General features: G+C 38.7%; 1 protein-coding gene across 4 annotated transcripts; it reads right to left on the bottom strand.

Moving 5' to 3' along the window:
* rnf24 (ring finger protein 24) lies at positions 1-25,913 on the bottom strand. Of its 4 annotated transcripts, XM_032534882.1 has the most exons (7): positions 15,824-16,061; positions 13,040-13,189; positions 11,189-11,309; positions 10,144-10,189; positions 8,968-9,010; positions 8,463-8,504; positions 3,101-3,180 (listed from the first exon to the last, which is right to left on the bottom strand). In XM_032534882.1, the coding sequence occupies exons 1-6, from the start codon at positions 15,973-15,975 to the stop codon at positions 8,474-8,476; spliced, it is 543 nt and encodes a 180-aa protein (XP_032390773.1). In that variant the 5' UTR covers positions 15,976-16,061; the 3' UTR covers positions 3,101-3,180; positions 8,463-8,473. The 4 variants fall into 4 exon arrangements, with proteins under 4 accessions (XP_032390780.1, XP_032390757.1, XP_032390773.1 ...); XM_032534889.1 differs by lacking the exons at positions 10,144-10,189; positions 11,189-11,309; positions 15,824-16,061 and adding exons at positions 1-1,108; positions 25,352-25,913; XM_032534866.1 differs by lacking the exons at positions 10,144-10,189; positions 11,189-11,309 and adding an exon at positions 1-1,108.

The raw sequence follows: 25,913 nt of genomic DNA, 5'->3' as shown, positions 1-25,913 counted from the left end.
TTCTGAGTAATGCCTTGCGTGACAGCATATAGTCTACACTCGTATATGGAGGATGTTACCCGGCAAATTTGTTTAACGTAAATATAATTTGTTCATTGTAATACCTTCCTGTATAGACAGAATAATGAAAAGAGAATAATAACAACATTGTAATGAATGAAAAAACAGGCGATGAGGGAACAAATTCTTTAGGCTTCGTGTGAAAAACACATTCAAACCCTTCACATTTAGTCAGACATAAAGTCTCAAGGTTGCTTTGAGCTTAATTTGTTGAGCGTGTTAAATTAAAACTAGAAGCATTGTCCAAATTTCCTGACATCTCTCTACCGACATAGGTTTTGTTGTCCCTTTAAGATTTATTTGTGTTTTCTTTCAAATCAAAGTTCACTAATTAAATATGAAAACCCATGTGGCTGAAAAGGTACATAGACATTATAGTTAATGATAAAATATAAAACATAACCTTGCTACTAGGATCACAAGCAATTCAACTTTGCCTTCTCGTAAAGTGCGTGTTAAAAAGAATAAAGAAAATTTATATTTTAGTGTATGGTTGTTGTGTAGTGTTGGCTTTTTTTGTTTTTTTCCCCCTCCTTGTCTTTAGCTGGTGTCCCCAGAAAAGTGCTTTGGTTGAGAAAGAAAAATATCGTCCACATCTTGGCCAAGAAGGAAACATCTTCTAAATCAACTCTTCTTCTTTGTCCATGAAAAAAACAACAACATGAAAACAGTTGATTATCAGTTAGAACTGATATCAGGAAAACCATTTTGTGAACCAAAGCAAGAATACGAGAGGTGACGATGGCTGCAGAGTCACAGTTTTTTGGGAGTATCTGTGCTTGAACTCCAGTTTATCCACTCTGTCCACAGACTCATACCAAAGGTGTAGCTGTACAGGTGGCAGTATGAGTGATGGGATGTGTGTTTATGTGTCTGTAATGTACTAAAAGAGAGGGCTTGACTCTTCTACACCAGGTTCTCGACGCCGGGTAGAGGCTGCTGTATTGGCACGGGGGGGTCCATGCTGCCGGCCTGCTGGGCAAGCTGCAAGACAGGCATGTTGCACAGCGGGCAGACTTTCCTCACCTCCAACCACTTAATGAGGCACCTGGAAACAAAGTAAAACCGCTTAGCGCATGGTTAGGGCCAAAAGATGGAGATGAATGGGTACAACAGATGTAAACTTGGGTTAGCTCAGGTTAACTTGACACACAAAGGTTATTCAAAGTCACTAGCCCATATATTAAGCCACAGTCAACAGTTGTTTTTACACAATTAACGTTTCAACACTTGCTTCTGCTTATGAGCCTGGGTGGCTTCTGCTTATTTTACCATAATATTATGTATAATAGTAATATCTGTTATTTGGGATGAATTTATAATATCGTAAATTGTATTGGCACACCAATAAATAAGTAAAAAGAAATTACAGTAAAGAAATGGCAAATGCATGTCTGCAATAATTTAGAAAATAGTACAGCAATTACATAGTTTTTCCACCAGAGGGCACTGACAAATGAATCTTTAAAATATAAGATGACCAGCACACCAGTTTTTTGACACTTTCTTTTTTTAAACAAATTGAAGACAACCTTTCATAAGTGTCTGTTTATGGTAATTGTTTTAAACATTTTTTTTAAACTTCCCAATGTTGATGTAACCTAATAAAATAGATGGCTAGCAGAGATGGGTTTTACATTGTAGGAGTGGTTTTATTTTCTTTGGCTGTATAGACTTTTATTCACCATGAAAACTTGTTATTCCAAAAATCCATTGTACCTCTCAAGAATATAAGATGGCCACAGCCTCCATTCACTGTGACCAAGCTAACTACAAACTTTTAAAGCCACTATTCCATTACACAAGAGTGTGTCATAAAAAAAAAGATTAGATTTTGTGTGGTCAGTGGTATGTAAGCTCCTCTGCGCTGGCAGTTGGAGCCATTTACTCTGTAGTCCTCAGTGGCTCAGGATTGCTTTCACTCTCCTCCCCCAAAAGAGTACTAAATCATGGGGTGAGGAATATACAGTATGTTGTAGCCATGCACATACTGCAGTTAAATATGTTCAACTCACACGTTTTCTTATGAACAAGTGTGACGCTACTTAATTGCATAAGGCCAAACATTTTGATTGTTGTGCTCTCCAGCTGCGGTGCTAGTACTGTCAATCAGACAGAGACAGGCCGTGTGCAGTTGTATTACATTCTCTGTTCTGGTACTCCATTTTACAGTTTATCTAGGAGTAACTTAAATGTGGAGCTGAAACAAACCGTCAATTAACTTATTAAATGAATGCAAAGTACAAAACATTTTTTTTGTTCCAGCTTTACCAATGTGGGAATTTTCAGTTTTATATCATTGTTAATAACAGTAAATATCTTTGGTTGTGGACTGTTAACCATAAAAACAGCTAATTAAAGATTGCCTTGGCCTCAGGGAAATTTTACTTGTATGTTTCACTTTTAATGACAGCTTTAGAGTAAACTATTGATCAAGTATTGCAAAAATGATGGGAAGATTAATCAATGAGAAGATAGCATGCTCTTCACCACTGAATGTTAATGGTCTGCTTGGAATGTGTGTTTTCTTTGTATAACAGCATGGCTTTACTTGCACACACACATTGAAAGGAGTGTTTATACAGTGGATTCAGTGAGTGGTGAAAACTCTTGCTACAATGGGCGGGGGGGGGGGGACTAGGCAAGAGAGGTGTCCTGACAATGTAAAACACTCGTTAAAATGGTCAGGGCACAGGCGGGGGGGGGGCGGGGGGTTATGTTACATCATGCATATATCATGTCCTGGTAGCTCCACACTTCACACAATTGGCATTAGTTTTATGTCAAAAATGTTTGTTAATTTTTTGTATGGTCATCACCAACTGCTCTCTGTCCATGCAAACACTTTTTTTATTTTACAACTGTTCACTGTGTCATGGTTAAAATGCCTTAGAGCGGGTAAAGATGCAGTGAAATGTGTACTGATCCATGTGTCCTAGACTCTGTGTGTGTGTGTGTGTGTGTGTGTGTGTGTGTGTGTGTGTGTGTGTGTGTGTGTGTGTGTGTGTATCCATGAATGTCAAGAAAACCTCATACTTACTTCCTATGAAAAGCATGTTTACACGGACAAATCCCCAGCTCATCTTTCTGTTTGAACTCTTCCAAACACACCGCACAAATCTGAAAGGGAGAGGGGCATACAATAATTATGAATGTGTTGGTTGTTCTCTGGTGTTTGGTTCAACATCTGCAAAAAATTGACAAAAACTAAGGAGCAGCAACTGACTAACTGTGTTCGGTTATACAACTGTGACTTGACTTACACTGGGGACTTGTTCATTTAGTGGTCAGATGCTTCCTTTAGTTGCAATGTTTCCAAGGTAAGAGACTTAGAAAGAAGAAAGACTAATTTGAAAGACAGACACGGCCATAAATGTGGGCCCACAACACAGCAGACACGACAATTGATGCATATTTGATTGTAATCTTTTAATTTTTGTAATGGCTATGTAGCTCATGGCATTCTACCTGACTATGAGTGTTTGATCCCAGTGCTGTTTGCTTTTGTAGGATAGAAGAGGTTAATAGCAGTGATAACAGTAGACCTTTATCCATGACTGGTGTCATTGTAAGGGTGACTGAGGTAATCCTTACGGACAAATTGTTTGTCAGTTTGTTTCGCACGCTTGCACGCATGCAGTAGGTGACTGGCAACACCATATATAATGTAGGTAGCACAGGGCTGACTATACCCTCTCCATACTAACAGAGTTGCAATGAAAAGGACAACAAATATTAGGGAACTGGACATTTCAAATTGTGAGAAAACTGGCAAAAATGTGCAAAAAAAGAGCACAGCTTTCCCATCACAAAACTTCATCCAACCAGTGGGTTACATAAAAGAGGGTTTTACTTTGGCACATTTGGCTGTCAAACCCTGCAACTGTTACTCCTTTAGACACACAGATTCTCTTTTTCCCAGCTCTACTTTATAGAGGTGGATGGCTAAGGAAGGATAAAAGGAACAGCATGGTGGCTCTTAGCTTTCTCTTTTGATGATCTTTGGACACAGTGATCCTCTGTTAAGATGTCTGCTTTGCTCTCTTGATTTGTGAATAGATCACCGTTTTTGTTCCTTTCAGTGGATTGTCTTTGGCGTCTCACTCACAGTTGGAATCTGGCGAAACCTACAACTACTAGAATCCATGCGCCACACCGGACCAATAAACGCTTCTGCTGGTGGGCGACGTAATGCATGCACATTGAGCTGCTCCGTTTTGACACAGAATGGCGTCCGGCTGCTAACAAATGATCTTGTAGAACAGTTAAACAGTAAACTGAATTATATTTCTTCATTTGAGGCCAGATATTGGCAAAACAGTTAACAGCGCTGCCTAGTTTTACGTTTCATCTGAGTATTTTCACCATTAGTTTTTGCAATACGGTAAACAGTATGGCACCCACTTCCTGTGTCAATTGTATGGGAGCCCGAAGGGCGTTTCTCTCTCTCGATCTGCTTCTGTACTCTTTGTGTCCTTATGCAGTACAGTTTATAGTTCAAGCAACAACCCTAGAGCCAGCAGCAAACCTCCAAGTGACGCATTTTGGTAAAACACTTCACTTGGTGTTTTTTCTGCTAGTCTATGAGTAGGGATGTCTGGGCACTGGTAAGATGGAGGAAAGTTCAACATGGTTCATTTACACATACTACCAACATTATTGGGATACAAAGTCGGTTGAATATATCGGTAACAAAAAGGGTTTTAAGTAACCCTTTAACCTAAGTGGGTAATTAGACAGGCCCTCTCTCTCCCTGGATCTCTAGTGATGAGGACATGTTGCCGTTTCTAATCTTTGGTACCACCTCTGCAGATCTGTATATAAGTTCTTCCATTTTTGTCTTTCCACATAATGGGAAACATTTTTGCCTCGAAACCATGTATGTAACACAGGTCTGCAGGGCAGGTAAATCTAATTAAAAAATGTGGAATTGCATTCATTTGAATCCACTATTATAGCACTATTGTCAACATACAATAAAGAGATATCTATATTTTGGCACACATATTAAGAGGCCTTCAATTTTATTTAATGCCCAAAGCCCTGTAAACATTATCAAAATTAAAACAGCAATGGACTTAATAATGTCCAATACAACTACTTTAAGATAACGTATTAAATGTGAAATAATTTCCTCTAGCCCAAATGGACAGAAATATAAAACAACAAGATACAATCCTGTGGTTGCTAAACGTGTGACTTTAAGACAGGAGGGTAAATTGAGCAATTATTCTAGAATTACAAAATCGATCCCGCGGCATAGGAGATTTGAAGCTAATTGGAGAATATTAACCAAGGCCAGTGTTTCCCCTAGGTTTACTGATATATACTGGCAGATGGGATGGAGAGGTGCTGATACCACTGCACTATACATGTCTTATTTGACTTTTTAGATTTGAGTCGTGCATGCGTCACTTTGCATACAAGATGCTAACGAGAGACTTCTGTAACGTCAATACAGTAAAGATGTTCGTTCACTGCTGTCTACAAGTTATTCAAATCAAACATAGCAAAGGCTGTCAGTTGAATGGCGTTTTGAGCTAACGTAAGCGATCAAAACAATCATAGATAGCTAAAAAGGTTTTTAAAATAATTTCCATCTTCGATTATTGTTTGTAATGAGAAATGGTTAATTCATGGATTTCACATATTTTGGTATGACACATTCCTTAAACCGTTTAAATCTGAGCATGCGCGACTCTAATCTGCAGTTCATCGGGAACGAGCCTAATGTTTTTCTGTAGTCAGGTGTGCTTAGCACAGAAACAGACCGGAGTAAAGCTCGACCAGAGTCAAGCTCGCCGTTCGTCACTCACATCTCAAACAGGGCCACAATGGAAAACACAAGTAACTAACTAGTTTGTACTTTCATAACATGAAGAAAGTGCAAATCAATAACTAGGGATCATAAAACAAAATATCCTGTTTAGGTTTTATGACTAATCAGGGCTTTTCCTGAGGTTGGCAAAGAAGAGATCACTGAAGCTAAATTTGGCTTGTCACTAAAATGACAATAGTTGGTCCTCCTTAAAACCAGCCCACCTTAAAAGTTACAATGTGTAGGAATTTCTCCCATCTAGCCTTGAGATTGCAGTCAACGCTCTTGCACCACGCAGTTGAAAGTACGTATTACAGCTACGGTAGCCTTCACGCTTCAAAAAGACAGTCTTTTGCTCTTTACAATATCCTTTTTCTTTTTCTGGACGAAGAAGAAGACTACTGTTCCTGAAAATTGGTTTTTAAATACGTGCAAGGATGTATTAAGAGAACGTGTGGTCCTCCATGTTTTCTTCTTCAAACTTGCAGGGGTCGGGAAGCAAGGATACTCAATAGCAGCGTTAGCACCTGTTAGTTTATCGTGTGACAGCGAAAACGCAAAAGGTGGAGCAGTATATTCTGTATGTTCCTCACAGGCTAATGTATTTCCAGATGGTAAATGCATTTGAAGGGTCTACTTCATAAAAAAGTTTGGGAACGGGTAACACAGATTTTGATAATAAACAATTAATCTCTTTACACACAAGGTCTTTAAGTTTGAGCCACCAGTGCTGAAATGTTTTTTTGTAAAAAGACTTTTGCTGCATTAGCTTTACAAACAGATATTAGAAAGTGCAACCATAATATTTACTGCTATTTTTACATGTTATTATTTAATGTGTAGTGTCATCACACAGTCTTAGTTGTTTGTTTTTAGATGTAATCACTTCATTGTTGAAAATTTTTATTTCAACATAACCACATTTTGATTCTTTTTGAGCTTTTCTATCTACAATCAAAGTTAGTCCCAGAAGCCAATTACATAATGACTTCCTTAGTTAAACAGACACTAATTACACACAGATTGTGAGAGTGAATAGAATGAAAGGCCAGCCACACTATCAACCGCAGAACATCACAATCATTTGAGAACTACTTTCATCCTATAACCAATAGGTTTTGCTTTGTTATTAGAGGGCTAGCGTGGGTCGTTTGACTACCCATTGCACATGCCGACTGTTAGCGCACATGTACAGTAGGTAGATAGGTGTGTAATTGCAATTGCAAAAAATAAAAATAAATAGGTTGGTGTTGTATTATGGTTTTCTTTACTAGATTAGTGGCATACAGCAGTGTTACTTTAACATCATATGGAATGACAAACAACATGGGACAGTTAAATGGAGAAAGGGTTCAATATACAAAAAGGATAACTGATCAGGTTGCACATCAAACAACCTTGAACATGATGTTGCCTGTAAACCGATCTCATATTAGCACTTCTATTCTAGATATTTCATCAAAATGCTGGTTTGAATTTGTGCAACTCAGTCTATAATAGTGTCTCTAGGGTGATCCTTTGGCGTGGGAGCCTTTTTAAACTCGGTCATCCACCCATGCTAGTGTGTGCATGCATGAGTGCATGTGTGTGCGTGTGTGTGTATTATATTGTCCTTAAACAAAAACAGCTTGGTTATTCTGTCACAGTCTTCACTCACATGACACCTCCTAATGCTTTCTCTCAGTTTCGAACATAAACAATACAAGCATGAGTCCTGATGGACGGTGGGAAACTCTAACACTGATGACATGAAACTGTATTTAGCCACGTGTCAAAGCACACATGAAGATGCTATTGTTAACAATTATTTTGTGCTACAGTGTTAAAAGGATAGTTTTCCTGGCTGTGGGATACCATTTTTCCACTGCAAAGCCACTGGTGCTGCTTTACACAATGCCTTGCAATTTTCCTTCCAACCTGAGCTGACATACAACATTATGTAATAGTACGTAACTGTAGGTTACGTACTATTACCCTCAAGATGCTAGTTTTCAGTGTGTCAAGATGGATGCACTGAATGTTGAATAACTTAAAATGTATATGTCATAAATGTTGCCAAACTAGACGAAACTCAAACTCTCAAAAACAGAAAAAAAGAAATATAAAGCCAAGAGTACAGCTGTGCAGAACCCCAAAAAAAAAAAATCACTGTGTCCTGATATGTTTGGACAAGGCATATGTCTGCTCCTGATACACATTACATAACAGGAGTTTGTACCATTTGAAACCTTTTATTGTCTATCTCGATGCTGAGGATGTTCATACTGACAACATGAATAGCCCCTAAGTCCCAGGCCTTTACCCTTTATTTTAAACCAATGGAGAGCACGGTGCATCATGGCACAACCATCAGAACTGCACAACCAAGAGGATCGGAGGACAGAAAGGATAATCTAAGTAAATGAACAAGACAAGATTAAGTAGCACACACCTGGTTAGTCCAAATTAGCTGCTATAACAGTACAGTGTTTGTCAGGTCACATTACACACATTAGAATGTTCTGTATACTAGATAGGCCGAATTGTGAAAGAGAGCATTTTTTTTGGTGATGTCCTCAATTGAACGAAGAAGATAAGTGCTTACCTCATGCAAATTTAGCTCTTTGACTTTTTCCTTCTGAATGACCTAAGAGGCATAATAAAAGATAAGGAAAGATTAGGAACCAGTTCCAATAGAAATACAATAAAAGACTTTAAAACTAAAAACAGGCATTCATGCTGAATAGTGACACAGAGATTTGATGTACTATAATATAGTTTCTGTTTTAGAGTAAATGCATGTGCACAAATGTGTGTGGGTGTTTGTGTGGGTGTCTATTATATGAGGTTGGTAGGCTTACATAACCCAAAGAGAAGATGGACAAATTCATGTTTTTTTGCTGGCAGGTAGTTAGGAGGCAAATTACAGAGTTACCATAGCATATACTTTTCAATGTTTATTTCCTCCATCTCTCCCTCTTCCTAGCTTTGCAGACTATTCTTTGCTGGAATGCTCAAGTGCAATTCAGAATTTGTGTGTGAGTGAGTGAGTGAGTGAGTGTGTGTGTGTGTTTGTGTGAGAGTGAGTGAGTGAGTGAGTGAGTGCTTACTTGTTTGTATGCATATAGCTCTTTGTGCGCCTGATGCCGTAACCTGGGGAGACGTAAAGACAAAACATCTTTTTGATTAGTAAGTGACCTTCAACTAACTACTTTAAATAAAGAAAAAATAATCATACATCCTGGGAAAGGAGAGAAATGACAAACATAGATGTAATTTCTTTATAAATACTTGCCTGCCAAGGGCCACTTGTCTGTTCTAGTTTATCACTGTAGTATCAAATGGGCATAAAAAGCTATTCTCAATTCACATAAGAATTGAGAATATAATAATAATTTGGCATTCATACCAGCTCTAGATTTTATAAATGATATATCTCACAAGGAGACAGCCAAACAAAGAAAAAGCAGTTTTTTAGAGGAGATTTTTATCTTGGAGGTAAACAAGTTTTGGTCGGGCATTTCTGCATAAGTATTAAAGAGATGATGAATATTTGTTTTGCTTACTACTACAACAGTAGGCCATCAGCAGATGTCATTCTTAAAATACTTGAGGCCTTAGTTACTTGTTAAAACAAACACTTAGGTGCTCTAAGCAATAACTTCTTGTTGACATTCAAAGTATTTAAAAGAAACAACAAGACTAGCTCGTCCCTCCCTCCTCCTCATCCGCTGGAAAACTGTTTGTGTAAGCTTCGTGGTGCAGGTGGGCACAGTTTGTTTTTGTTGCTGTTTGTAGACCCTGGGCTGTCTACAGAGACACGTTTTTTTACAGTGTGTTCTGGCGACAGGCAGCTCGCGGATAGTGAGGAGATGTTTGCTGCATGTGACAACAAATGTTGTAGCCTAAAACACGCGTGACATCACTTAGAGCACCTTTAATTGACAAATCAACTCACAATAATCACCCAACATACACTGGATCAGACATTAAAAGCATTACTGCATGTTGTTGAGGAACTCTTGCAAAACTCCAGCTTAAAAAGGAGAGCACCCACACATACAACCAATGTTTATGGTTTATATCAAACTCTTGGTGTGACTCTTAATAAACATTGTTTTTGTACATGAGGAAAAACAAAACAACTAAAAAAAAAGAGAGATCAGAAAGAGCACTGGAAAAGAAGGAAATCTAGGTAATGACAATAAGAATTAAATACGTAGGAAAAAGGGGAAGAAAACAAGAGCAAGAGAGATAGTAAAAATTCATAGGTTTGTAAGATTTACCTCCATTATAAGTAACCTTAACCTCTCGCAGCAGAGTGAGAGGGATCTGTAAAACAAGCAGCACAGTCTAGGAGAGAAACTGACATTTTGAAAGAGGTCAGCAGCAAAAGGTGCAGAGACTCCCAAGGGTAGGGGACAACTGGTCGTGGGTTGTGGAAGGTCATTCATTTGGGTTGCTCAATGGCCTTTAAGTGCAATGTCAGTGGGCAAGGAAAATGACCTGCTAAAAAGTTAAAAAACGTGTCCAACTTGACCTTCCTCTCAAAGCCATAATGATCATTATTTTCCTGCAGTCAGTGAACAACTTAGAATGTAAAATATGTGTGACAGTCTTCGTTATAGTGAATAATGGCTAATTGGTTTGGTCTACCTTGTGGTGTGTCTAAGATCTAGGTGCATTGCACATTCATAAACATGTAGGCCATGCTCTTAAATTCAGCATTCTGGGCCTCCTGTCTTTTAGAGAAACACCCCATGCTCTAGAAACACTTGTTAATCCTTGTTATGTATGCTACATTGCAGATTTCACTTATTTGTGTGTGGACTGAAGACTCACTAATTGAAGTGGTTGAGTATTTCTATGAGTGTCTGCCTTGTGTCTATGTGTGAGTGTTTGTCTTTGTTGGAATAACGACCCGTTGCACTTTAAATTTAACATCAATTCCTTGGAGCTATCATTTACCTGTCAATGTAAACAGGAGTACTGAAGCTTACTGCACAGACAGCATAGGATTCCCCAATTAAAGGCAGGATTTGAGGTTTAACAAATCTGTGGCCAATTTGTAAAAAGAAGAATTTTCTCATAATGTAGCCGTTATGCATACATGTTGGTCGATATCATTTAAGTCATTTTGGAAGGGATCCTTTGGGAGACTGCATCTTTTAATGCCTTTCATGGAGCAAAATCGCTCTTTTTAGTGACTAAACCTGGCATCTTGACTTTCAGTATTGAATCATGGTACTTCATCAAAGTCAAAAAGTGTATTTTAACAGTTAGATAAGGAATAAGTAATTGTAGGAACACAGTATTAGTTAACCTACTTACCATTTGCCCTGCAAGATAGGATATGGCAGGGTGTCGAGGGGTGAATTTTGTTGGAAACTGCTTCATCACACTGTCTTGCTGGACATTATTTCTGTTCAGTTTGTTGCTGCCAGGAGAAACCCTTGCAGCAATAGCAGCCAGGACAATTTGATAAGACCAGTTGGGTTAAAGAGAGGGGCAAGGGAATGACTAGTAACCACCTCCACGTTTCCTTGGGAACAATTACTGGATCGCACTCTAGGCTAAATGCTTAAAAAGGGAGCTTTAACAAGATAAAAGTTAATGGGTTACAAGCAAAAGATTTAAACATCAAATTGCAAATGTATTAATTAACAAAAAGTAAATTTAATGAACGTAGGAATATGGTGAGGACATTAAGGAGGTAAAGTGGCTCTTAAGAAAAAGAGTTAAAACTAGTTTCTTTGACGCTAAGTGCCATGATCATAATAATGTAGACAAGCAGCTTTGGATCTCAGCATACTATTACAGTTTTTTTTTGGTTTTTATCAATTCAAATTATTAATACACCAATTGTAAAATCAAAGCTACCTTCTCCAAACTGTGCTGTTCAGACATTTGCAAGACAACTACAAAAACACACATTTCTAAAAACGGAAGAAAAGGATTTTAATTTCATTCAACCTAAATTAAAAGCCATAGTAACAAGTGCCATACAGTTTGAAGGATAGAAACTACACAAATATTAAATATTTCATTTAACTGTTAATTTGACTAGATATAAAACGTCCCATTATCATCAGTACCTGTTAATGTATCTTGTTTATGCATATACATGGATACAGCTATAGTCAAGTAGTACATGAGGACACTTTTGAAAAACATAATTCAAGTGACCTGAAATGTAACAATGTTATGCGTTATGGGAACAGTTGTATAATGAAAGTCTGAGAGAGTTAACATTCAGTTCTCATAATTTTCAAGTCTCACATAAGTAGAGATGCAGACAGTTCGCTAGTCAGAAGAGGTACACTTTGTTTCAAGGCATCATAGCCCTCAAGTTGCAAAAAGTGTTTTCTGAACAAAGCAATGTAAATTATAAACCGACATGTAAATTCAAAACCTGATTAAAGGGTTGAATGTGCAACAATGGAAATATGTTAATAGTTGGAGTTGGCTTTTTTTATTTGAATGTGTAAATGAATTTGTAAGCATATTTCTGCAAAAAAAACACAGTCAACAGCCAGTGTTCAATGCTGTTATATTTGTGTGTATCAACATGTGCGTGTGATTTTTTTGGTTTCTCAGGTTGACTGGTTTGAAAATGAGAATCCTCCAAGCCTGAAAAAACATGTTTGTTTAAAGAGCTAAATACATATTTCTGTTTTCCATTCTGGCTTTTTCGAAAGTTGCGATGCATGAGCAAGTAATACAATCCATTAGGCCTGCACAATTAATCGTTATAAAATCACGATCTCGATTCACCTTGTTTACAGGCTTGTGGTGATGCAAAATGTGCCCAAAAACATCTATGTTTGGTACTGCCAATTTGTTTTGTTTTGCCATGGTTCATGTTGGCAATAAACATTACACTTTGTGAGAAATAAATTGTGGCAGAAAATTGTGATATCAATTCTAAGATAAAACATTATGATTCATATTTTTCGCCAAATCGGGCAGACCTACAATCCATGCAGTTCATTCAAATCTTAAAACAAATTATAATGCACTACAACTAGATTAATGATTTGTTACATCCAGTAAATAGACAGTGTTGCCTAGCCAAAGAGACCCCCGTATGACACTTATTGCCACAAACTCGCACAGCAAAGCAAAATCAAACACAATAAAAATTCTAGGCAAGTCCAGATTTGAAGGGTGCATAGATCTTACCTTATTAAGTAGCAGCAGAAAAGGAGGCTGAGGATGAAGACAAAGATGGCTGTCCCAAACACCACAATGTAGATATTAAGGGGAAGATTCTGGAACCCTATATTTGGCATCCTGAAACTGTAGTGCGGGAAATCGGAGCTCATGGACATTCTGGATGGAGAGAGACAAATAATACAGAACATTATTATTTCCACACACATCAACACATTCAGAAAGTGTACAGAAAAAAAACTTGGACCAATAAGGTCACAGCATTACATGACACAAAGTAAAACTGGAACTAAAAAGGTAATTTGGTTGCACTGTCAAATTAGTTTTACTTTCAGAATTACATGAACCTATTCTGGGTTTGGTTTAATTTCAGTTCAGTTTTATTGTAAATGCAGGGCTATTTCAGCATAGAGGAATTTTTCAGGTTGTGCTGGACTCTCCCGGTGATTTCAACCCTGGTATTTTAATATTCATATTTTTTTAAGCAGTTTTGTTGATTGGGGTTTCATTTACTCAAGTGTAATAGACCAGTTTTGTTTATCGAATTGCTAGAAATGACAGGCAAATGCATTTAGATTTCTGCCTTTACTGTACGCAAACTGATTATGTCCAAACGTCCAAAAAAAGTATGCCCAGAATGACATTTAAGGAAGAGCGACGCCATGCAAAGTAAGTGCACTCTTTGTGTATGCCCCATAATATGCAACAGAAGACGTTATAAATCACAGCATATTGATAGGAATATAAATGAATACAGAAACATTATCTAGATCTGAATACATAATCATTTCCATAAAATGTTGTCGATATTGAAGCATCACGTCATATTTTTTAACATGCAAACAGAGACAACATGAGGCAAAATGATACCCCTGATTGAAAGAAGAAATGCAGTCCTGAATATCCTCTACTCACAGTACATCTAGACTTTAAACTAATATAATTATTCCAAATACTTATAAACTCTATTTATAATACATTTGAGGGGTGTACTGCTGTGGCAGACGGTACACCTGATTAAACTCGTTCAAATATCTTTTAAAAAGTGCTTTAGTTCACACACACACACGCACGCAGAGGCACACGCACACAGTATGTTATGGATAAATAGGCACTGTCCCCACCCCAACTAATGAGCCAATGACTGTACGGCTGAATTATGACTCTCCTGGTCTAGGGTTTGCTTAAATTGGCCAGACGCCAAAACCTCAAAATCTACAGTGAAAGTCTAACTAAAGCAGCAGGGCTATTGTGCAATATTGTACCTTCCACACTGTGACAATATAGGATACACTAAGTTGTCATTTACATATTCTACTGGTAACAGACAGCTAGAGCTTTGATTCTACAGCATTCTACGGCTCTCTTTATTTTTCATCCACCATCAAGTGAGAAAGACTTCTTTGTTTGGTTTTTATAATCTGAAATACAATTTTTTTATGCAGTGCTAACAGTCTTTTTTATTGCAAAATAGGCACAAAAAAAACTACCGGTACATGTTCACATTTATTTGACAACATTGTCTAAGTATACCTCAAAGAAATCCCTTCTGAAAAGCTGATTTTTAAAAACTAAGGCAAACCAATAAGGAACTATTTGTCTAGTGCTTTTAATCAATATACCAAAGTGAAATTAGTAGACATGTCTACGCCTACACAGAGAAGAGGAGGAAGAGAGGACAAGAATAACTTTCTTGGCCCCTTTGGGAACCTGGTCTTGTGCCCCTCCCCTTCTCTAAAACACCAAGAGCTTGATTCCTCTATCACTCTCTGGACTATGGAAAGTTTTGTAGGTTTTGCTGAGGCCATATTATGATTACACCACATGTGTATCACAGTGAAACTTGTCCTCTGTTATATAACTAAGGTGTCTCTGTTTTGGGAACACTTTCTCAGCATTACCCTCAGAAGCCTCTATATAACATAACCGCAGCCAGTATTGGCAGTCATGATTGGCGCCTAAACACAGAGCCACTCGTATCCCGTATACAAAAGAGTTGTCAAAGAGTCATTTGCTGTCCAAGATATGCTCACCAGTTTTGCTTTACAGTACAAAACAGTGTTCTTGGTAAGACACCTGGCTCATGACATCAGAGAACTGGGATAACAGGATTCATGTTTCTTATTCTTTCCAATAGTTTTCATTCCAACACGTTTTAATGTCTCAATGGCATGCAGAAGAGGTAAATGGATGAGGTTAAATGCCCCCCAAACGGTCCTTGGGCACAAAGACCTTAGTTAGTTGTCCTGTGCAAATCTTATGCCAAGGGATGGATGACTTCAGGATGTTCTGGAAATTGATATTATAGGGGAGCCCAATGGTTATCAAATGAAAAAGACCACTGTCATAAGCACGGGCCATTTAATTTGAAATTTCAAAACAGCACAAGTCATTTTAGCTGGTGATTTTGCCACTTAACTATCAATCTATTGTCAACAATATAATCAGCTGGAGATAAAAAAAATGCAAAGACGTTCTTTTGATGGTCAGTCTTTGTCCAATTTCAAGGCCAAACTCAAGCCCTGGTTATCTCTCTCTCTCCCCCTCTCTCTTTTCCTCCAAACAAAGCCCAGACAACTTCCTTGCTTATCTGAACACACCGCTGCAGAGCTACAGGCCTTTCAAACAAACACCTCTACAAGCACTTCAGGAGATAGCTAGATGAAACCAGTAAAAAAAAAGTATTACTAGCCAAAAACTTGTAAACACAATATTACATTTATTATAAAGCTTAATGTTCTCCTGCTAGTTTAAAAAAAAACATAGACTTAAAAATATATAGCACACACATACCCACGTGGCGCCTTCATGCTGAAGTGCAAAAAGTATGCATAGATCTGTAACACAGGCTCCTGAGAAGTGACATAACTTGTCCTTGAGAGCCTTGTCAGTGGGTTGCCTCCTGTTGACTTATTTGGATCATAGCCCTTCTTTGCCCCGTTCATAATGGCTTCATGCCAAACTTAAGCCTCGCTTCACACTCTGACTCCCTCTCCTGACTCTCTCTCTTAACAGCCACAACAACCTCCAGCTTATCTGAACACACACACACAGAGATTGAGAGGAGAGAGAGAGAGAGAGAGAGGGAGAGAGGAGAGAGAGAGAGAGAGAGAGAGAGAGAGAGAGAGAGAGAGAGAGAGAGAGAGAGAGAGAAAATGTGGTGAAAATCACGACCATTTTCAGCCCTTTTTTGTTAGCAGATCAACTTTAAATAGTTGACCACCACCCAAGCTGAAATGCACCCCCCAGTGTTGCATGGAGTTTTCTCCTACATGTTTCCGACGGTGGGAAACATTGTCAACAGTGAAGACATCATGAAATGTAAAGAAAGGTGCAGTAGTTATCTGCAGACACATTTTTTAATTTAGTAAAGCCATTTCCACGAAAATCCTTGCAACAAAAGAGTGCACACACGAATAGTGACGTTCATTTTGCATGTAAACATTTAAACGTATATGTAAACGTTTTTTTCTTCAGTACACCTCACATATGATTATGAGAAATACATTATTCACACCTTTCGGGCTTCTTGACTGACGATCAGCCCTGCATTACAGGTTGTTGTAAGCCAACATGAGGAACAAAAATAACACAAAATCTGATAACACAAAACAAATCTGCATAATTGTTAGACATTTATGAAAAAAAAAAGCCAATTAACTGCACCCAGCAAACACTACCGCAATTTTCATGTAGCCTAAAAAAATGACATTAGCATGGCGGCTATGTCACTGCTAAATGCTACTGTTTAGGTAGAGCAAAAACACAACTATTTAACCCCTTGCCAAATAGTGATAACATAACATGAACTCAGGCTGTATGAAATAAAACAAAATTCCAATAATCAGGCAAAATATAGTATTATAATATAATATAGTATATGCCCACACCTATTAAAGCCCCTCTGGCAGCTGAGTTTATTAATTTGTCGCCCATCTGTATGTTCCGTGAATTTTTACAGATCAAACGTCTGCCATGACATTAAACACTAGTAGGCTTAGCACTTGCCGTGCTTCCTGTTCTTAAATAGCTTCCTGTGCATCTAAAAATACCTTGTGCCCCTCTCCCTCTTTGAAAGTGAAGGGCAAACTCTGGACCAAAGCCAAACTTGCATGAATTTGTGAATTGGAATTTAGAGTGAGGAAGCGCTGAACTGGATTTTCCATTGGGCGTTTCGGCTGCGCCGCAGTTTAGTTCCGTCCTCCGCCACGCGCCATACTACACCAGGTGCATATCAGAAGCGTAGCGTCTTACTTGTCCGACTTGCAGATTGTATTGTATCTACAAGTACTTAAAAGAAAAATCATGTGTTTATTGAGCTAGAATGTACCTTTCACTCAAGGCACTCCTGGAAATAAACTTTATGCCTTCTCTTTTCTGGCACTGTCTGTGAAGTCATATGATGTTTTTCCACCTCCAACATGAATCTCCAGTTGTCCATCGGGTTGTACAGAAGTATTCGATATGGGGGGGGGGGGGGGGGGGGGGGGGGTCTTTTGATAAATTGACTGGATGCTCTTTCACTTTTTCCCCTTCCAGCCCGGCTGTTTGAATGCCCCGCGTGAAAATAGACCTCCCGTGCTTCTGGGATGCGGAAGGGAAAAGCCCTGTTGAATTGTCAGTTCATCAAAATGATAAAAAACAGATAACATATAGAATAATAGCATATTTTCTCCTATCTGTAGTGGTGTCTGGCCAAAAAAACATTTTTTTGGTTTAATGTGCCAAGGGCCGTGTACCAACTAATCACAACTAGAAGCCCACTAATCGATGTAAGAGATAAGATAATGGCATCTTGTGACTCTTGTTTTGAGCTCCTGAGTATTCTGTGCTAATACGTACCCATTTGGACAAGACAGGTAGCCACATTCACATGAATGCAGAAAGAGGCAGCTTTTAAGCATCACCGAGAAGCCTACAAATTATTATCAAAAAAAACCTGTTCACTAGGCCGCAAGAACCAATTTTTCAGTAAGTGCGGCAAGGCACACAATACACATGTAAATCACAAAATATTCCACAATGCCAATGAGTCATCATCAATGAGGTATTATGAACCTTCCATTTGTGTCCTGAATAAAGTTGTTGTTACTACTACTACTACTACTTATTTAGGTCTAAAAATGGTTTCCTTTTGACGTATGCTATGTCAAAAAAAGTAAATAGACTTTCTTAAAACGATTACACATTACAGTCCTTGCAGAGTTCAGTTTGAGATACCAGTTTCACAGATTAAAATATTTAGATCAAAAATATTTAGATCAAAATCTGATTCAAAATAATGATGAGTAGTTTAGAGTAGGCCTAGTTAGCATAGGTATTTGTAGAGTATAGTGTAATTTATGTGTTTTTAAGACCTTCTGATCCATACCGTATAAGACAACCATATAGCTCTTTGGTAGTTTTAGCTAGACTTGCCTGAAGCTAAGTTCCAACTACAAGACTCAAGTCTGCTGTACTATTCACACTACACAACTGGCGGACTTCTTTTCACTGACTGACTGGCGACAGGGGCGCACCATGGATGTATAAAAAGAACCGGATACAGCATTCAAAGCGTGGCCTCCTTCATTGCAACGAGAGTTGATCAGTGTCAAACAAAGCCAAAAGCGTTCGATATGACATTAAAAAAAAGTACCCATTGATTTACAAACATCTCTTTTGACATGTACAGTAAGACTATGGGAAACAAGTATTTTTGGGCCAGGGGGCATCACATGAACATCAAGTTTCAATTCCATCATTTGGCCACTATTTCAAAATTGGCTTCAAGGGATGGCGTACTTACAGCGGGCCTAGGGCTCACACACTACTAGATCTTTTACCAGGAGGAATTTTAAGACAGGATTTTTGGATGACCGCCAGAAACAAGCATACATGACTGATTTGCAGCGATGAAACCAAATAGAAAAAGACAGACAGCGTGCTTTTAGGGGGGAATTCTCTTCGTGCAACAACTTTGGTCTGTGTTGCAAATGCATACAGTAAAATATGGGCAACCCCTCCCCCTGGTTTCCTCTCAACCTGTGTCTGGCGCTCTCATTGGCTGTAGAGTCCCTGACAGCTCCAGATATTTAGCCAGCTAGATATCTGGAATATGTCTGCAAGGCATCATTTATGAACAGTTCACCCATTGGGGCTTGCGTGCAAGCGCTCAAGCGCTGAACTAATGTCAAATTTGCCACCAATATAGAGCTTTTGTCTGTAAGATCCAAAAACTGTTGGCAAGCATAAAATCAAGGGGAAAGTCCTGTAGGGGCACTTGCCATCACCAAACAAAATCTCTGATCGTCAAGATCATTCTTGAACAACTGACCAAAGAACGACCCCTTTGTCCTTAATCATCTGTTTACATAACTAATTTATCACACAATTGTATGACTGTACGCTTAATCAGACATGCTGAACAAACAAGTTCCACTTCCACCCGTCAACCTCCCCAGCTTTCTTCCATAGCTTACTCATAATCAATAGGGGCTGGACCATTAGTAGACACATCACATGGACAAATGGTGACCTTTGGACCCATGATACTTCACATATTTGTCATGTGATGAAATATGTGAATTGAGTGCCATTGGGTATTTCCAAAGACAAAGTATCCAAATGTTTAACCAAAACAGGTTAATTAAAATAACCTGTCATTTGTATTTTTTCAAAATGCCCTCTAATGCCTTAATAATTTAGTGTTTGTATCTTTAATACATGTCTATGTTAATTTCCTTGTTTTATCGTATTATTAAATAGAAAATTCCTTTTAAAAACAACCCCAAAACCTTAGCTCAGTTCAGTAATTTCTTGTGATTAGCCCACAACATCACATTCATGAGATGCTGTCTGAAAGAGAAATGGAAATTTCCACTAGCAGCCACAGCCGGCCATGAGGTTTGCACATCTGAAACTTAATATGCCAAAGGGCAGCAACAAACACCAGGGCCTCAGAGGCAGAGCAAAAGGGCTCTTTAAAATGTGCTGGCTGCGGTAAGTGAAATGTCCATATTCAGATGATACTGAACTACCAATCTCTCACCAATTTGAGTGGGGGGGGAGGGGATGTTGTGGGGCACTGGGTATTCACATATCTGACCATCCATCAAAACAGTAATCCTCCCAGTTGAAATTACTTTTTCTTTGTCTTTTCGGCAAGAGGAGGAAAAACAGATCAGTTACAAATCATTAGATGCAGGCCAAGGATACAGCTGTCCGTAAGGGATGTAGAAAGCTTTCAAATAGATCTTTCTCTGTTTAAACTGTCCGACAGTGTTACTTCCTGAGAGGAATGAAGATAATATTGATGATCCTGCACAACATTAATAATGGCAGTAGCCAACAGTGTTTCCATTTCGAGCCCCAAAATATGCATTATAAAAAACTTGTTTTTCCAAAGTTGGGCCAAGTTCTACAGTAAGTAGGTCGCTGTAACCACAACTGCAGTTATGGAGATGTGGGAGAAACAGGACTTGAGTGGAGCTGACAGGGTCAACCTAATGCCGGCTGCTGATAGAAAATTTCAATTACTGGATTTACATCTAATGCTACTCCACGTGTGCAGACCTCACTTACTTGTTGAGAAGTGTAAAAATTAGAGATTTTCCGATACCGTTTTTTTGCTTCTCAATACCGATTCTGAAACCTGAACTTGCGTATCGGCGAGTACTGATCCAATACCAGTGTGTCACATATTTATAATGTTTTAACAACTCTTTACTACTACCCCTGTATGGTTGTGATATGATTTCTATCTTTGTTGTCGGTCTGGCTCAGGTTAAACTTTTTGTGATTTTCTATAGGGCTTTATTACGTGGTATCGGATTGGTGCATAAACTCCAGCACTTCCCAATACCAGCATTTTAGGCAGTATCGGAGGCGTTACAGAGATCGGAACATCTCTATTAAAAATCTTTTTGGCTCATTATGAAACTGTGGAGAGCCTACCTTAACTGTAGGTAATTAATTGGCAACACTAGATTAGTCATGAAAAAATTAGAACAGTGTGAGTTTTCCTTTTGTATGAAAGAGCAAAAAACTAGTAGCATGACGTGTTTGAGTTCACTTGACATCGCACACCCGGCAATGTGAATATTGCACATGTCGCAATGTCGATGCTAAAACGGTATATTGTGCAAATCTAATTTGAATGAGACCAAAATCAAAAAGTGCATTATGACCTTTACTATATGCTCTTGTGCTCTTGCTCACTCCTATTAAAGCCCATCATTGCTTAGTGGACTCTGATAGTAACACAAGCTGACACAAACAAGAGGAACTGACACACACAGCTGTCTCAAAGCACTCTTGTTGACTTTTGTCGAGTAGCCACATACACACCCCTTTAAGTCAAGAGTGGTAAATGATTTTGTCTGAAAATAAGCTTTTCAAAAAAATAGTTCTGAAAAAGATAATGTTCAAATTGTAACAAGCATAATCCTATGCTATGCTTTCATAGCTACCGACTTTAGAGAAACAGGACCCTTGGTCTGTCCCAGGCACTATAAATAAAACCTGTAGTCATGTGAGGGTGAGTAAGTCATGCTGATACATAAAAACAACCTGAACCCAATAAATCATATCAGTCCTTCGGGTTATTCACTACTGACCTGCAGGAAATAAACAGTCTGAGCCCAAATGTAGCATCCAAAACGTGTCAAGTTCACACACTGTGACTAAATCTCAAATCTTGTATGCCTACTTCATGAACTAACTTCTTAGTGAAGCATTACTTTAGTCAATCTATTTATCTATCTATTAATTTATTTAAGAAGAATTTAAGTTGACTTGTGCTTCAAGCCAAGAGAAACAACAAGGGACTAGGATTAGTGGATGAAACCAAACAGAAGCACAATGAATAGAGACATAATGTCAAAAAGGTAGCCACAAACTGCTCCGCATCAAGATAACTCAGGAAGGGGCCAGTTATTGATCAACAATCAATGCGCACACACACACACACACACACACACACACACACACACACACACACACACACACACACACACACACACACACACACACACACACACACACCACCACACACACACCCACACACACACACACACACACACACACACACACACACAACCCAACACACACACACACACACACACACACACACACACACACACACACACACCTCTTTGTTTGCATTTAGCACAAACAAAACAGTTCCCCACTTACAAATGGATTTTGCATCCAGATTTTTATTTATTATGTTTAAATAATAATACAAAACACTTAACTAGTGATTCTTTGCAGGGGCTTATTATCATGGAAATAAACATGGTGGGCCATATCTTATTTACCTTTAAGTTCAGTTCATTACATGCTATGCAATAGTTAAACACTGAAAGTAAAAGTATGGGCTACTAATTAACCACACAAAAGGGTATTTTAGTTCACTATGGTTTGACAACAAATTCAGCAAGCTACATTTATCCCCCAATTATAGGAGCTAAAGGCATTATTGTGTTATGTAGCATAAAATCCCCTTATGTTCTTTCCCACTAATTCTGCATATTGCACCTTCTTTACATGTAAGTGCTGCTGTTACTGGTGAATACTGAGGGAGTCTGAAGGAGGCCTCGTGATCACCCACTTCTCAAATGCTGCAGCAATGTGTATTTGGGACGTGTTAGACCAGCTATAAGTGTTTAAGGAGACATCAGTCTGAGTATAACCTGTTATGTGATATTTGACTATTTATCTTTTAACTCAATGTGAGGCCCCAGCGCCCTCAAGTAAGTTCCCTAAACATAAAATGACACTCATTTCCTCTTAACTGGAAAATGGCATTACATAAACAGTATGAAATGACATTCCTTATACTGCCATTGACAAGCAGTATTTGTATTGGAATGTTCACAAGGTGTCCATCGTCTAAGTAGAATGAGTAATCGCTTTAATGACACAAGTGTATTTTTATTTGGTAATATTGTGTGTCAACACACACATAGCTGACCACCACTTTTCTCCGAGTGTCTAAAGACCCTTTATAGAAGCCTAATCTAAACATCTAAAATCTAAACACCAACATCAGTTGATTTCAAAAATGAAGTCAGAGGAAGACCAGCATCTTGCGGTTACAGAAGCCCAGTGCTGCACTGACATAATCCATTGGAAAAGAAACTCACTCTAAAAGTAAATATACCTATAGTTATATAAATAGTAATTACTATTAATAGTATTAGTAAATATATAAACCTATATAACTAGTTATCTTACAGTAAGTCTCTTCAGGATTGGGTTACACTAGCTATTCATAGATAATTGAGCTTTTGTATTAAATACATCATTTTAGTTTGCCCTAAACTGTCTAATTGAAAAATGAAAATGTTATCTGGCTTAACCTCTGGGTTAGGAATATTATAGTTATGCAAATGCTAAATGATTTAGGCATGCTAATATTGCCATGTAATACTAATTAAATCCAAGTATCCAAGCAAGAGCAGACACTACTAGAGGGGCATTTTCATTTGTGCACCGTTTCATGCAGTGCAACGTTTATCCACTGCAACTCAAGATTAAAAGAGTGCAAATACTCACATTAGCAAGCATGGCTGATCTCTACCAATACTCACAACTCAAATTAAGACTTTAGGACATGGATTTTACATCTAAATCATGGCTTCAAATACAATCTTTTCATCTGTGGTGTCTGAGGGCTTTTAAGACTTGTTTTGCTTTAAATTAAGAGAGACTACAAATCTATTTTTACTCTGTTTTGGACATGAGGTACAGTTATGTGTACAGGGACGTCAATGGTATCACTCTCAGGTCAGTAGACAGAAGGTTCAACTAACTTGAACTTTCAAGTTTCAAGTCCACTGCATTGGTGCAGGGATGTTGCCAGTCAAATAGCCCAAATTCAACACAATGCAGAGTAAGGCTAAAAAAAAAAATAGTTGTAATCTATATTCTTTCCCTAGATGCTGGAAAGACTTAAGAATGTTGTAGGACATTGTACCATTGTTGTACAGCTGCTTCCACAGTAAGAAGTCACCACACAGAAATGTATGAACACATTTTTGAGCACTATCAGTGCTGCACTGTCCAGTGACAGTTGATGGTTCACTAACTTGACACATCAACTTTGCCACTGTTGGAGAATATGTGCAGTTATGCGAACAGAGTTAATCATTCATATCATTCAGTGCATTTAAAGTTGAACAAAGTGATAATGTTTGTGTAGTGCACTATCCACAACATATTTAAGTGCAAGACTCTATAGCCAGTCAACATACCATACCTCGTTTCAACAAAATTTGCCTTTAGAGGGCTTTTAAGTCTGTGCAGTGGACAGGTATGAGACCCTGAATGCTTAGACCATTGAACGGCAGAAGAAGGCTAAAAGTTATGTTTTTCAAAATTGTGATGTACAGTCATCAGATTGCTATTAACATGACTGATTCTGGGGAGGACAACGTATCTCTGGTTACCTGACAGCTGCTTCCGCAGTAAGCAGCCCTACAGTCAATATTTTCTGCCACTCTCAGGTCTGCATAGTTCAGAAAAAAACTGCTCTCATCTCACACAGAATGAAATCATTTTTATTTGGCTACTCCATATAACTTTTTCTTTAAAACGATAAAAAAAAGGGCATGATAGCATGCACGTAATTAAACAGTGTCATACTAGCACTACTGCCAGCTACACCCACCAAGGAGAAGCGTGCAATAGCTCATGCGTGTTATATACAGCCGCATGAGCCCACACAACAATGCTGTCAGTGTTGACGGAAACGGAGAAAAATCTACTGTGTCCCTGCCATGCGTTTTCACACGGGTTATCACTGTTTAACTAAAATCGAGTTTGGGTTTAAACCATGGCATTATTATAATGAGCAAAAAAAGTGCTATTGTCCCGGGTGATAGCTGAGTTGACTTTTACATTGGGCTATATGAGAGCTAAATAATTCCACCTGACATTACATCCATCAACACATCTGTATGTTGCGGCTTAGAGTGGTTATTGTTTAATACAGAGCAGCAGACAGCCGGGGCGTAGGCTCGCTAGCTAGCAGCGTTAACCTTAGCTACAAATGACATCGCGTTATCTCCGAGTAGCATACAGTCCAAAATATCTAGCTAAACATTGGTTACGTTAAATAGCGTGTATGTTATGTCAATAAAAAAACATTCGCACATGCCTCTGCAAAGTCTGTGTGATATAAAATGTATCAATTAGTTCACATTAATAAACCACACGTTTGACTGGTCTTGAACTCCTAACATGACAGCATTAATGCGTCTAGCCCAGAGCAATACATTCAATATAACAGTAACGTTAAGCAGTTAGCAGCTAATGATAAAAGGACCATCCACTCACCAGCGGTTCCCACAGCCCCAGTAGTAGCGTCTGTTGTGTATTTCTTCACACACCCGGGGTGCTAGGGGGCTTTAAAAGCCGACAAGTTGACCTGAACTGAAAGCGAAGAGTAGTGTCCTAACAACAAAATCTTAGCGTAACCAAACCCCTGCTGCAGGGCGACCTCATCACACAGCCCCCGCCTGTGATGTGGACGATGGTGGCGGCTGTGGTTAACGAGAACCTCGCTGGGTCTGAGTGGGAAGCAGAGGCAAAAGAAAAAATGACGAGATACAAACGAAAGTGGTGGATGAATGTGTGCCGCTGGCAGGGAGGGGAGGTTATCCCGCGAGGGGCTTTCTCGTAAATATTTCCCCAAAAGAATCCTTCGTTGGCAGCAGTGATAATCGTGGTTTGCAATCTGCACGATTCGCACGTAACGTTACGTTAAACCCACTTCCACCAGTAGCTAAATCCCACCTCCTCCCAGTCAGCTCAGCATATAGAGACCCATACAGACCGATGAGGGTAATGCACGGATGTATTATTGCCACTGGAGGTTTTGAGGACTGCATGTACGACG

Source organism: Etheostoma spectabile, chromosome 2 (genome assembly GCF_008692095.1).
Source record: "Etheostoma spectabile isolate EspeVRDwgs_2016 chromosome 2, UIUC_Espe_1.0, whole genome shotgun sequence".
Classification (NCBI taxonomy): Eukaryota; Metazoa; Chordata; class Actinopteri; order Perciformes; family Percidae; genus Etheostoma; species Etheostoma spectabile.
The sequence above is the reverse complement of the archived record's forward strand: the minus strand, read 5'-3'. Positions and strand labels throughout refer to the sequence as shown.

What these genes read in the sequence shown, in the direction of transcription:
- rnf24 (XM_032534866.1), bottom strand. Translation starts at nt 15,975, where the DNA reads ATGAACGGGGCAAAGAAGGGCTATGATCCAAATAAGTCAACAGGAGGC. An exon ending in AGCTATATGCATACAAACAA is followed by an intron (nt 8,505 to 8,967) that starts GTAAGCACTCAC and finishes TATGCCTCTTAG; the next exon opens with GTCATTCAGAAGGAAAAAGT. An exon ending in AAGAGCTAAATTTGCATGAG is followed by an intron (nt 3,181 to 8,462) that starts GTAAGCACTTAT and finishes TCTCCCTTTCAG; the next exon opens with ATTTGTGCGGTGTGTTTGGA.